The sequence below is a fragment of the Gallinula chloropus genome (genome assembly GCF_964237585.1).
Source record: "Gallinula chloropus genome assembly, chromosome: 1".
NCBI lineage: Eukaryota > Metazoa > Chordata > Aves > Gruiformes > Rallidae > Gallinula > Gallinula chloropus.
The window spans coordinates 62,768,347-62,782,571 of record NC_140085.1 but is presented as its reverse complement, the minus strand read 5'-3'; the positions used below and the strand labels follow the sequence as shown (position 1 = coordinate 62,782,571).

The following is a 14,225-nucleotide window of genomic DNA, read 5'->3' as shown; positions in this document are numbered from 1 at the left end:
GCAATGCATGCTTGCAGCACAGAAGGCCAAGCACATCCAGGGGCTCATCAAAAGGAGCATGGCCAGGAGGTCAAGAGAGATGATTCTCCCCCTCTACTCTACTGAGTCCAGTTCTGGAGTCCCCAATGTAAGGACATGAAACTGTTGGAACGGGTCCAGGGGAGGGCCACAAATATGATCAGAGACTGGAGGATCTTTCCTATGAAGAGAGGCTGAGAAAGTTGGGCTTGTTCAGTTTGGAGAAGAGAAGGCTGCGGAGGACCTCATTGCAGCCTTCCAGTACCTGAAGGGAACACACAAACAGGAGGGGAATCAGCTTTTTAAAAGGACAGACAATGGCAGCACAAGGGGGAATGGCCTAAAGCTAAAGGAGGGAAGGTTTAGATTAGGTATTAGGGAGAAGTTTTTTACAGAGAGAGTGGTGAGGTGCTGGAACAGGCTGCCCAGAGGGGTGGTGGGTACCCCGTCCCTGGAGGTGTTCAAGGCCAGGTTGGATGGGGCCCTGGGCAACCTTGTGTAGATCCAGGCCTGGAGGTTGGTGGCCCTGCCTGTGGCAGGGGGTTTGGTGCTCTGTGATCCCTGGGGTCCCTTCCAACCCAGACCATTCTATGATTCTATGACGAGAAGACACAGGAAAACAGGTAATCAAAGCCATTCTTTATTCATAATTTCAGCAGTCATCTTCTGAATCACCATCCTCGACTTGTCGCAGCGGCCGCTTAACAGCGATCACGAGATCTACAGAGAGAAGCTCCGTGACACAATGAAGAACCGAGACGACCAGCTGGTATTTGCAATACACCAGTTCCAGGCCTGCTTCACTCACAGGCCACGGCTGGTTTTTTCTGAGTGCAGTTACAGCTTTGAGATAGAACCCAGCAAAGCTGTTTTGTCCCCCTGTCCCGTATAAGGACTTGGGGACACTTAGCAAAGCATCAGCGACTACGTTAGACACGACAGTCACCTCTGACGGCTGGAGCTGCTTTGCATAGTACTGAATGTAATAGTGCAACAGGACTTCAAAGTAACCTCCTACCGGCAAAACTGACCCTGCTTCTATGAGGGGGCTGGAATAGTCCTGCACAGTACTTACACAGCTCTTCTGCTGTTTAGATGGGACTGTACTGCAATGTGTTCTCTCTACAGCTTTGCCAACATCTAGGGGTTCACATCCAGTGGCGCTACGTGCTGCTGAGGCAGCAGGGCTGTAATTCTTTTGACTGTCTGCAAGCGAATCTCTTTTGTGTGTCTCATGTGCGTCGCCCAGACACTTGCATTCTGCATGTGGTTTCTGTACATCTCTCAAAGACTCGTTTCCTTCAGTGGGAATACCGAATTCTTTGATGCATGAGATGGGGTTTGAGGGTATGTGCAAGTTTGGATTTTTACTTCCCTGCAAGGTGGGGTCTACAATCTCTGTCTCTGTTTCACTCCTGTGAGCCTTCAGGCGATGTTCAGAAACCTGATTACCGCCAGAAGCAGTATTTTCTATCACAAGTTGCTTCTGAGTAGCCGAAGAACGCCAGCTGCAAACATCTGCGGCTTCATTCCAACTTTCACCTTCTGCTTTGCATTCCTCCCTCTGATCGACTGTTTTAAACAGCTGCTGCAGCATTGTAAATGCCCCTTGCAAAGCAGCAGCGTGTTGCTCGTTAATACCATCGACGGGCCCACACAGAATGAGGCAATGCGGCTGGAAGCTGGAGGCACTGGCAAAGCCAACATGGACGCATCTCCTTGAGCCAAGCAGCAAGGGCTGGCAAAACGTTGCCACGGCAGTTTCAGTGATTTCTCCGTCTAGCTTATCACCAAAAGGCATGTAAGGTGAGACTCCCGTGATCTCAGAGATAAGGGCAATTTCTTCCGACGATAAGCACTCTACCACCGACACACCGTACAGCTTTGCATAGCGGATGACTACTTCTTCTTGCTTCACGCTCGATAGCAACAGCTTAACGTTGTTGCTCTGCAAGTGTTTCATTAAGGCTTCGGTCCTCCTTGAGACCCAGCGCTGGGAGGCCTGATACTGACCCTCGGAGTCGACGACGAACTCGACACCGGGGGCCGAAAGAGCGGGCCGGAGGGGCGCGGTAACGAGCAGGGCCCGCAGGTCCCCGCCCGCCGGGCAGTAGGCGGCGAAGTCCCTGCGGAGGACAAGCCCGGGCAGGACCCTCGAGCTCGCCACGGGGAGACCGGCCACGGCGGCGTGCAGCTCCGCGAAGCGGCGGCCGAGGAGCCGCAGCACCTCCGGGCGGGAGGCGGGGGCCGGGGCGCAGCGGCGGTAGTACTCGCAGCAGAGCCGCACCAGGAGCCGCCGCTCGCCCGGCCCCAGCCGGCCGCCCAGGTAGGCCTCCAGCACCGCCTCCAGGGCGCCTCCCTCCTCCTCCTCCTCCTCCTCCCGCCGCCCGGCGAGAGCCGACAGGCCGCGCCCCCGCAGGCCCCGCGCCACGGCCCGCTCCAGCACCCGCGCCTCGAAGACCCGCAGCGCCCGCCGCAGGCCGCCGCCGCCGCCCACCGCTCGCAGGCCGCTCAGCACGCCGGCCAGCAGCACGACGAACGTCTTGGCGCCGTCCCCCGTGGCGGCGCGGTGGCTGCAGGCACAGGCCGCCATCATCCTGCGGGCAGACAGGCGGTTAGGCGGATCCGCGCCCCGCCCCGCCCCCGCCGCCCCCCCCGGCCCGCCCCCGCCGCGGTACCTGGCCGTCGGCGGCTCCAGGCTGAGCGCCTCCAGCAGGCGCCGCCCGTCCCGCGTGAGCAGCGCCTGGCCCGTGGGCCGCACCAGCAGCGCCCGCCCGCCCCGCGGCCCCAGGGCGCCGCGCACCGCGCCCGCCAGCGCCGCCGCCTCCTGCGCCAGCCGACCCAGCTCCGGCCGCGCCGCCATGGCAACCGCGGCGCGCCGCCCCTTCCGCCCGAGAGCAACCCCTGCCGGGTTGCGCGGGCGCCGAGGAGGCGCATGCGCGGCGGCCGGAGGGGCCGCCTCTGCCCCGCAGCCGGCCCGGGAGGCGCGGGCACGGCGGCCGGAGAGCGGCGCACAGAGCTCAGCGAGGCGGAGGTGCGACACGTCTTTATTGGGTAGGGCGGCGGGAGGTCCGGCCCCAGCCTCGGGGCCGCCCGCTCCCGCCGCCCGGTAACAGTTCACATCCCTTCCGCAGACGGCCGGGTGCCGTACAGCGACCGAGCGGGCGCGGAGGGGGAAGAGACGGGCGCAGTGCCGCGAAAACCAATGTTCCCACTCGGTCAGACGGCAGAGCCCAGCGGGGGGAGGGAGGGACGGCGCCCGGCGGCCTCTGCCCTCACCCCACGTTATTACGGCTGGGCCAAAAAGCCGGCCTAACGCCCCCTCACACGCTCTGCTAGGGCTGAGAGGCCAGGCGGTGGTGCAGCAGATACCAGCACTCCCGCCTGGGGCTCACCAGCCGCAGAGGGAAGAACGTGCTGTGTGTCCGTAGCTCTTTCCCACCCCTCCCCTCCCGCCCAGGGTCTCTGACAGAGCAGGAAAGTTAGTTTTCAGGCACAGCAGCCCTCACAAAAGGTCAGATGTTCCATATGGCACAAACTCGACAGGTCTGTTTCACACGTCTCGGAACAGCAAGGAACGCCCAGCAAGAAGGCACTGTTTACAAGACTGGAATAGCCGCTCCACTGCCTGCCATTCCAGGATACCCTTCAAATAACGATAATTAAACCTTAACAGACGGTCAGGATCCTTGTTACATGTTATTTACACAAACAGTGGTGAAGTAATAGCCTTTAAGAAACTATAGGACACAGTTCATCCAAAATCTGTTTCATAAACACCAGTCTAGAAAACAAACAAACAAACAAACTCTCAAAGGCACAGGAGGGCTGTGAACAACAAACAGAAAAGGAAGAAACCACCATCATTACGTTTTATGAGACAACCTTTCAAATAATTTATGAGATCTAATTGGGGGGGGGTTGCAACTAGGCTGTACCCTCATTAAGTAACCTTGACTATTTAAAAGAAATCAACATGTGAAATGTTGAAGGAGATACTTGCTACATTTCACATGGCGTACTGGCTTTCCCTTCCCTTGGGCCATCTATACCTACCTAGGCCATCTGTACCTAAGCAGCAAATTAAAGGCTTAGAGCGCGTTTGAAATAAAACCAGGCAAAGCCAAAACACCACCACCATGTGGCAACAAACTCTGACAAGACTTCCTGTGCAAGAAAAACAAACGAGGTCTGTAAATCAAACGTGAAAAGAAGTGCCATTTTAAACTTTAAAAAACTAGGAGGAGGCCACAGCCCTCAAACATCTGCAAACTGTACAATCCGTTTTTGTGGCTGTGCAGAGCTCAGCCTTAAGGATGTAACATTCAAGGTCAGCTACACATGGTTAAACAGACAATGGTGATGCGCTGAAGAAAAGGCTTCATACATGCCTGTGACCAGCTGCACTGTAAAAATCAGGTCAGGAGTTTCTTTGTTCAGTTCACGTGAGGGAAGATCATACAAACCCCAGCAAAACAGAGATTGCTAGGTTTTCAGAGTACTTTTTAGAATTTAAGTTAGCTAATCATACTGTCGAGCAGAAGTCTGGAATATTTACTTTCCAGAAAGTTTCTTCATATCATCCTGTACCTTCCCAAATCATGACCAAAAACACATTTACAACAGAATTAAACTCTACACAAATAAGTTGAAAAGGAATATAGTAACAGGTGTTTTGCCTCACTGTTCCCAGTCTTTTACTTCTCTTGATCTGAGCGTGGATTTCTATTCAGCAGAGTTTCTATTTAGTATCTGTTTAGCCTGACACTGTCCCGACACAGCGCTGCCAGCCAGCTGGCTGGGTCAAATCCACACTGACTACCCTGCAGTCTGTATACAAAATGCATGCAGGCTGTGTTAGTAACTGGTCCTGGATGGAAGGAATTAAAAAAAGAAAGCCAGAGGAAAGGGCAGAAGGACATTTCTATTTACAAGGGAGATAAAAGCTATCAGTCTTAACTATCAGTCAAGAGTTTCAGCACCTCCAATTTAGCAGGGTACTATTTTCGGGGATTGAAGTTATTGCCCAAGTTCTCACTCATTTCCTCTTGTATTAATCCCACAAACAGCATATGCTTAAAGGCTTGTAATGGATCTTAAGACAGGTGAAGCTCTGACATCTGAATGTGGTAATGAATGGCCAAATTTCAGACTGAGAACATGAAATTAATCCTGTAATACTATTTTTGCTTTCTTTATGCCATTTTGTAGATGGCATATAAAGTCCCCCTTAACCTGGGGACTTTATAAAATTTTTTTTTTTTTTTTTAAACAGTGAGGGACTTTGTATATTCACAAATTTTACCTCAACAGGTGTAGATGTAACAGAAGTCCAAGCAAGTTTGGTCTAGCCCACGTATACAAGATCAGTCTGGTTAAGGTATGACATTCCAGAAAGTGATTCAAGACCAAACTACGCTGATACGAAGCTGAAAGGAACAAGCTGAAGTTGACTGCTTAAGCAGAAAAATTTTACATGGCTGAGGCCTGAAGGAGAGGAGGGGTGAAAGAGAAGGGGAAGTGTGTGAAGATGTCAGCCACAGGAATTTATAAGCTGGACTGATAAACAACAAGTAAACAGTATTTTCACTAAACGCTGGGTGAGACTGATGCAGAACAGAAAGGTCACCTGGAGACTCAGGGAGACTGCCCAAGGCAGAGGGATAACTGGGCTGTGGCAAAAAGCCAACTGCAGCCTTTGAACTGTTCCACTGCCTGGGATGGATTAGATCTCAGAGGATCCTCGGAGAACAAACCTGGCTGCCCTTTCATTGTGCCGCTCATCCTCCTGTTGTCTCCTCTGGTTACTGAGAGTGCAGTGCAGTACTACAGCTCCCTTTTGACTTGCCATGCTTGACTGGCAATAAGGAATTCCCCAGATAAACACTGGTGCTAAGTCTTTTTTTGCTGGAGTTTTACAAGTTCGATGCATGCATATATTTCTCCAAATAAAAATGTCAGAAACCCTGGTTTTAAATTGAGACTTAAACTTCACACTATTTTCTATGGCTACAGCATAACAAATAGGTGCATCCACGTCCATGTATTCTGTTAGGTAGTATGCGCTGCAGTAAGGGGGAATTCAACAAAGACTTAGGGTTTCACTCTCATTTGCTTTCATGTGTGTGCCATTAGCCATCCCACAATTTCTGAGGACTTTGCCCTTGCAAAAAAAATACCTGTGTTTTCATTTGCAAGTGAGAACTCGTGACAGTGCCTGAATTCTGTTCTACATCAGCTGTCTTTTGGGAGGTTCAACTCAAGATACACACTAAGCACCTCTGCATCTTCACATTTTTTTTTCCAAAAATAAGAGTGTCCTGGCTTCAGCAGTCTGCCTGCTTCCTGTGACATGGCTACAAACAAATGCACATTCTAAGCTGTAGATTTATCAAGACTTAGAAACACCGCAAGTCCTTGACATTTGCAATCCATGAGAGAGTGGACCAAGACAGTACCTTCCTGGGTGCTGTACTGTTAAAAATGTGCTCTGTACAGTAGATGTAGGAATGTTTTCATGAAGAATCTGAAGTTTTTAAAACTATAAAAATAAACCAACTGGCTTACAAGCCGCTACTGTGGATAAAAAGTGTCGTACTTCCGAAACAGAGGACGTGACATTGCAAAATTCCCAAAGGCTTCAGCTGGTTACGTGCCAGTTCCTAACAGGCATGACCTTTGAACAATAATAATAACAACAACATAATCTCTTGACCTTAAACAAAAGTTTTCTCCCCAACACCCAAGGCCATTTACAAAAGCTGTTGGCTACTTGGAAAGTTCCTTTGTTACAAAACCGGCGAGTTTCAGTATAACAAAGTTTATGCTCGTTTATCCTTCTACCCTACCAGGAATCACATCCTACCTACGGGGTGTGACCTCTGGGTTTCTAACTCCCTCTATTCCGTGGTGGAGATGGATCAGCACAGCGTGTGACGTAATATAAAACACAAGGCGGACGTCGAATGTCTGCGAGGCAGAGGCACACACCAGGAGCAAGAGTGTACTGGCACTTACACGGTTCTTACTGCGACTGGGTAGATGGGGATGGGGGGGGGATGATTCTGGACCATGGGGCGCTGAGGCAAAGTTCTGTACGTGGTTGCTACAGGGCTCTTTTAGGTAATATTGCATCGTTTAAAAGACCAACTGAAAATATGGTCCCCCGGTAACAGTTCATTCCAGTTCAGAAAGGCCCTTGTGCACACTTCCTATTTGAACAGGAAATTAATGATGAGCTGTAGCAGAACCATGAGGAAAATGAAGACATAGTGCTTAAACTGCAAGAAGTGGTAGTCCGCGGGTGGCGAATTGGAAGCGACTCTATTTCGTAGAGCCATGATGTCCCTGGAAGACAGAAAACGACATCTGGTAAGTGACAACCTAGAAAATTCAGCATTTTCTAGTATGTTAGGGCTTCCTACAGAAGAGAGTTTTTGAAGAAAATTATGACACATTTGGGAGGAGGAGTTTAAAGACATTGAGGCTCTAGAGCCTAAAGACACCTACCAACCTCCAGGGTAAAAAGCTAAAAAAAAATCAGTATTCTCTAAACCATTGTAAAGCATTTTGTTTAGTACTACCTCTTAATGTCTTCTTGTGTTTCCTTTATAGATTCAATGGCACTCTGCAGCTCACCAAGGTCTGCCCCTTTTTTCCTTATTCTTGTATTATGCTTCAGAAGTTGTGCTAGAAAGGTGAAACAGCCAGGTGTTACTCTCAGAGGTGACTGCTAAGCCAAAAAAAGGAACAAAGTACTAGTGGCAAACTAAACCAGTTGTAAAAATGAGAGTGTTTTCTAACTAGTCTTCTGTGGAAATAAACCTTTAGCTTTCAGAGTGCCCCACAGCACAGATGGGCAGCAAGTCAAGCTCCTGAGTACCTTAAAACACTCGCTGTATTGCTTAATTTCTGCAAGCATTATCAGCAACAAAAATCTGCCTTCTCACAATATACTGATCTACAAATTAAAGCAATTCATTTTGTTTTAAGAAAGAAGGACTTGACAAACACAACCTTTTCCCCAAATACTAAATACGTGCAGCACTTAGGCCTACCCAGACTACACCCTGATGTTTAAAAGGACAGGAAAATGTGCAATTAAACCCAGAAACTATTCTGCTGCTTCTGGTTTTTTCCACAATGTGCTTCATGTCGGACAGAGCTGCGACCTAAAGCACGCCTTATTTCATGACACAAACACGGGGTAAGAAGAGTATGTGTGGCTACAGAATTCTGTTTCACTGTCAAATTAATTTGTTACTTCTGGATGCAAACATATCTCTTCCTACCTTCACTCCCAGAGGAGTCCTGGTTGTCAGGCTCTGGGGACGAGAAGCCACACTCCCCTTTCTTCTGGCTGGCTGGCTTTCGTTTGATTTTTGGAACACTAACCTACAATCAATAAACTTATGAATTATTTCCAGAGAACCAGAACTGTGGCAAAGCAGTTAAATAGTTAAAAGCACAACATCTAATACAAGTCCAAGTGAAATTTTTTGATGTATAAGCAGTCTGAAGTTTGTACATCTTCCCTTTTAAGGGAAAACTCACATTAAACTGTTGAGTTTCCTTATTTTATATGCCTATCCAATCAAGTCATCTCTACCACTTGGGATACAACATAGAATTGAAAGACTATGGATGAAGTAAACTGCGCTTTTGTAGGATAGCAACAGTATTTCACACATCACTCCCAAAGCTTTGATGACCTTTACACACAGTATTGCAATATATACAAGGCCCTGGACCTTGCTGCACCTGCTAACAGGACTGGAACATACCATTGGTGTCCGATGTCGAACTTTTGTTTGGATGGTGCCATCTTTCTCAAATTGGATCATGTCATTCAAAGGGTCCCATGGTCTGGTACTAAACAAAGTGAATATAATTGGTTTACACCACAGCAATTTAAATAAGACATCTCCCTGCTCAGAAACTACTCGGTATGAACAGGTTAAAGCTCTCTCTCCATATATAAAGGTTGGACATAGAATAAGTGATCTTATCTTCCACCTACAGACCAGTCCTAACCTGAAGGCCAAGTCAAAAAATAAACCTTATGTCCAGGTCAAACCCTCAGCTAGCTGGTAAGAGCACAAGCTATTATATTAATCAACAATATCATTATTATTTTATCTGGCTAGTGGTAAGTATGTGTCACAAATGGAGAGGTTTTCTTCTTAATGTACAGTTAATTATTATTTTGGACTGCTTTTTGCCTTTTTTTTTTTTTAGCTGCCTAGGAAGGAGTGGTTAAGAATCATAGAATTATTTTGGTTGGAATAGACATTTAAGATCATCAAGTCCAACTGTTTAACCTGGCACTGCCATGTCCACCAATGAATATCCCTAAGCACCACAACTACATGTCTTTTAAATACCTCCAAGGGTAGTAACTCAATTACTTCCCTGTGCAGTCTGTTCCAATGATTGACAATCCTTTCAGTAAAGAAATTTTTCCTAATCTCTAATCTACACCTCTTCTGGCACAACTTGAGGCTGTTACCTCTTGTCCTATTGCTTGTTACTTGGGAGAGGACACCAACACTCAGCTGGCTACAACCTCCTTTCAGGTAGCTGTAGAGAGTGATAAGGTCTCACCTCAGCCTCCTTTTCTCCAGGATAAACACCACCAGTTCCAGACTTGTGTTCCACACCCTTCACCAGCCTTAATGCCCTTCTTTGGACACACTCCATACACTGTCTGTCTTGTAGTGAGGGGCCCAAAACCGAACAAAGTACTCGAGGTGCAGCCTCTCCAGTGCCAAAGTACAAGGGGACCATCACTCCCCTAGTCCTGCTGGCCACACTACTTCTGATACAAGCCAGGATGCTGTTGGCCTTCTATTATGCTGTGGCCTTCTATTCAGCCAACTGTCAACCAACACCCCCAGGTCCTTTTCCACCAGGCACCTTTCCAGCCTGGTGGTTTCCAGAGGTTTGCTGCATTAGCAATCACTGCCTTTCCAACATTCAAAGGGCCAACCAAGTTCAGCTAAAAAAATATGCATTTTAATTAAAATACATAAATAATAGTATCAAGTAGCATTGCATATTTCACAAACATCCTGGCTTTGGCTGGGATAGAGTTAATCTTCTTCCTGGTAGTGGATATAGTACAGTGGTTTGGACTTAGGATGAGAATAGTGTTGATTAACGCACTGGTGTTTTGGTGCTGCTGGGCAATGATTGCAGTAAGACAAAGACTTTTCAGCAAGAAGCTGGGAAGGGACACAGCCAGGACAGCTGACCCCAACTGCCCAAAGGGAAATTCCACATCATGCATCACTCTCAGTATGTCATGATGTCATGTTTGGAGGTGGCTGGCTGGGGGCACGACCACAGCTCAGGAACTAGTTAGGCATCACTCAGGAAATGGGGAGCAATTGTGCTGTGCATCACTTGTTTTGCATATCCTTTTATCATCGTTATCTTCCTTTTCTACCCTATTAAACTGTCTTTATCTCAAACCCTTCTATCTTCTACCCTTCACCTTCCCCCCCACCCCCAATTCTCTCCCCATCCTGCTCTGGGACAAGTGAGCAACCAGCCATGTGGTTGTTTTAGTTGCCAACTGGGTTAAACCACAACAACAAGCTTGAACTCAGTTACTTATCTGAGTTCTTTTGCTCCTGAAACCACAGGAAGAGGCTCAGCACCACTACCAAGCATTTAACAAGCAGTTTTTGTTAGAGCACTTCAGGACTCACTCAGCATATTTGTAGTGCCACTCTCCTGTGACTGCATCCTGGTCGAACAGCTTGCACGTCCACTCCTCACCCTTAAGCTTCCTCTCTTTGGCACTTTTTCTCTGGGCTTCTTCCAGAACGTATTTCTCTTGAGTAGCCTCTGTTTGGTCTTTATTATTTATTGCTCTTGTTACTTGTTGCCAAAGCCTGGAAAACAATCAATATAGAGAGTTACAATCCAGTTGACAGAAATAATTGCAATTATTTCCTTAATTAAGCGCTAAGTAAATGGGGCAACCTCTAAGCAGTGCATTATGCTGTAATATATGCTTTACCTACATTCCCATCAAGACTTTCCATGGCTGTAAGGTTTGCTACTAATGATCTTGTATTTAACAGTGTTGCTTTCTTGGTTTACAGGCCAATCTCAGCAAACATGGGAAAGAAAAATCGTAATTTGTTCACAGTTTGGAGAAGATGACGAATTTTATTTTGTCAAAATAAGACATGGTTCTAAAGTGAACTTACTTCTCTGACTCAAAGTCATCTTGCTCTTCAAACTTGACTGTGTACCTAGGTAATCTACGCTGCTTGATGTCGGAGGTGGGGTTCCAGAATACCTCCGAAACATCCGTCTTCTTGTCACTAATGGTAACTTCGCTGTCCTGTAACATACAGAACTTCGTTACCTTAATTGCAATAACCTCAGAGTGCCAAACTAATAGAAATGGGAGGAATAGGAGGGGTTTTTTGGTAATAAGAATGTTTTTTCTTTTGCATACATGTAGTTAAGACTAATTAGATATGCTAACTTTAAAATGCAACGTCCTCATTCTCCACTAAGTTGTTGCTTGGAACAGAGATGCAATAAAACCACAGCCAAAAACCAGCAGAGCCAGTGTCAGAACTGAAAGAAGTTTAAATATTCCATGCTGGTGCAGTAACAGTTCTTCATAGTACCAACACATACACCAGAACCATTTCACAAGCTGATGTGTGTTTTCTTCATCAAACATACAGGATTTTCTACCTTTTAGCAGTTGCAAACAATACTGTGTGGGTCCCATACTTGCTTGAGAACTGCCTAGAGAACTATACAGACACTTTCTATAAAAGTGGTACTTCACTTTTTTGTTGAGTCTTTTTTGTAACTGTTGTGTTCACTTGCCTCAACTACCAGCCAGAATTTATAAAATACCATCACTCATTACTTACCCAGTGACCCTCCAAAATAGCCAGAACTTCTTTGCCAAGCTTAATTTTCCCTGATATTTGGTTAACGCTGTCGTTGTTACCCAAAAAAGGCTGCAAAACAAAAGTCAATGCTCTTTTATGTTTAACAGAAAATTATTTTTGCATTTCTGTTTAGCATTAAGGAAAAAGTTTATGAAATGTGATGCAAACAGCCCTGATAGCTTTCAGTGTTGTACCTTCTGCCTACTTAATCTCCTTAACAAGTCCAAAACCACAGTAAGTTGTTTACCTCATGCTGTATTTTCTTAAAAAAATATATTTGCTAGCTAAGAAATGTGGAAAGAAAACAGAAAATAGAAAATAATGCAGAAAAATGCAACTCAAAGATATCTTGGGAGGACATAGTCATTTGCTACACTAACTTCACCACTTTGCCAAGGACCATTTGTTACTAGAGATTAACTCTTGCAAAAACAACAACAAAAATGACTGCCATGGATTTCCTTTGGCCTTTTTGATAGTTTGCACAAGCATCCTGTGGGCTGACAAGACAAAATATCTGTTAACACAGCCTCCTAACTTTTATGGTTCCCCTATAAGTTCAGCAGAATAGTTTCCCTCTTCATGTGCACACTTAACTATTTATTCAGCTTTAAATCAGTTTCTGCCTCAAAGATGGCAAATGTCTTTTCCAGAACTGCAAGCCATCTAGAAACAATTTAGAAACTTTGTTTAGTTTTTGTGAGTGGAGAGGTGCTCCTACAGCACACAGATCTACCAAAAATAGGCCATGTGAACTGTGGCTCAGCACTGGGCATTAGGCTGATAGAGATCCTAGCCAAAGCCTTTGCATCATCTTTACTGGAGGTGTCACAAACAAGTTTACCCAAGTGAGAAGAAGGGAACCTAGGTCTGAGTTATCTTTCAAGGGCTCTCCAGGAGTTTGGAAAGACCCTGAACATTTTTAGAGAATTAAAAATCACCAAGGTACATTAACAATAGTATTCAAAATATCTGAACCACTGATCAGATCAAAAAACACTTCCCCTGTTCTTACATTTTCCTAGAAACCCACTGGTGCCTCCACTGGAGATAAGACAGACAGAGATAAGCTTTTTCCCCCACTAGAGCTGTTCTTAAGATTCACACAACTAGCACTATGTTTGCAGCTCTTATCGCCAGAGATGAAGACAGCACTGAAAGTTTCAGAGCTCCTTCCTCTTTTCTGTGCCCACTCATGGCATTTACTAACCTTGAGTTTGAATTCAATTGTTGCACTGTAGCCAGTTTTCTCACAGGTGATGTTGACTGTTCCCCCAAGCTCTAAGGTCATTGTGCCATAAAGAATTCCTGCAAGAGAAAAAAAACCCACATAACTAAAATGAATGTTTAGAGCTGAAGAATACAAAAACTTGAAGTTCTTTGGGCACAATTCCTAGAGTAAACATGTAAACATCTTTCCAGATGACCTTTTGTAATGATAAGCATGATCTTTCTGCCAAGTAAGATAACCCAAACTGAAACAAAGAGATCTACATGAATTACAGATAAGCAGGAAAAAACGGTTGATTAAGACGTATCTTTGGCAAGCGAATGCTGCTGCCTCTAGTAAGACCAGTATTTAGTCTTACTGGAGGTGACTGGAGAAGGGAAGCTTTTGAGGTTAAGAGAGGAACACAACTCTACAGTAAAGAGAGCAAAGAAAAACTTCACTAGAACAGAAGCAGCATTTCCAGTCAGACCACAGGTGAAGACTGTCACGGACAACCAATGTAAGACAACACCGATCATCTCCTTAAAGAATTCTGGAGGTATGAAGCTGACAATGCTGAGTACCCTTTCTGTCTCATGATTACTGTCTTTCCCTCTGCAATACAGCATTTAAAACACTGAACATGTTTTACATACAGTAAATCTATGTTCAAATATTTTTTCACCATGCACATTCTCCTTCCCTGCATATTCTTCTACCTTTCTCCCTTTGTACCAGCTTTACTAGTCATGCTAGTTCTCCTTCATGTTTGACTTGAGTGTATGTTACGTGCTTTTTAATTGTTAAGTTTTACTTATGTTCACCAAAGCCATTAAAAAACTGTCAGAATATCAAAAACATCCATGAACAATGCAAAGAGAAGATCCTACAAATTAGTGTCAAATTATCTAATTCTACTAATTGTTTTTCATATTTCTCAAAGGAAGAAAATATTACAGTTCCTGACTATAAGGCTTCTGAAAGAAAATTCTGACAGAGAATATATGGGTAAATAAACCTGAGTAAGTGACAGTTTAAAAATCAGCAGTTCTGCAATGTATTTTCTACTA

The 14,225-nt window shown here is 45.8% G+C and overlaps 2 protein-coding genes across 2 annotated transcripts in view; both read right to left on the bottom strand.

Annotated features, from left to right (window-relative positions):
* Positions 1-666: 666 nt before the first annotated feature.
* On the bottom strand, positions 667-2,881 carry BBS10 (Bardet-Biedl syndrome 10; the record flags this gene model as incomplete). The annotated part of the gene is made up of 2 exons (XM_084279180.1): positions 667-2,615; positions 2,697-2,881. 2 exons carry the CDS (start codon positions 2,879-2,881, stop codon positions 671-673), a joined length of 2,130 nt encoding a protein of 709 aa, XP_084135306.1. The 3' UTR covers positions 667-670.
* Positions 2,882-6,276: 3,395 nt separating this feature from the next.
* OSBPL8 (oxysterol binding protein like 8) overlaps positions 6,277-14,225 on the bottom strand; it is an 87,344-nt gene continuing 79,395 nt past the window's right edge. Inside the window, exons 16-23 of the mRNA XM_084263717.1 lie at positions 13,156-13,253; positions 11,925-12,014; positions 11,238-11,374; positions 10,731-10,916; positions 8,802-8,889; positions 8,310-8,412; positions 7,602-7,707; positions 6,277-7,365 (exon numbers count right to left, since the gene is read on the bottom strand). Of these exons, the coding sequence (XP_084119843.1) occupies positions 7,230-7,365; positions 7,602-7,707; positions 8,310-8,412; positions 8,802-8,889; positions 10,731-10,916; positions 11,238-11,374; positions 11,925-12,014; positions 13,156-13,253 (944 nt within the window). The 3' untranslated portion in view covers positions 6,277-7,229. The remainder of the gene's footprint in view (positions 7,366-7,601; positions 7,708-8,309; positions 8,413-8,801; positions 8,890-10,730; positions 10,917-11,237; positions 11,375-11,924; positions 12,015-13,155; positions 13,254-14,225) is intronic.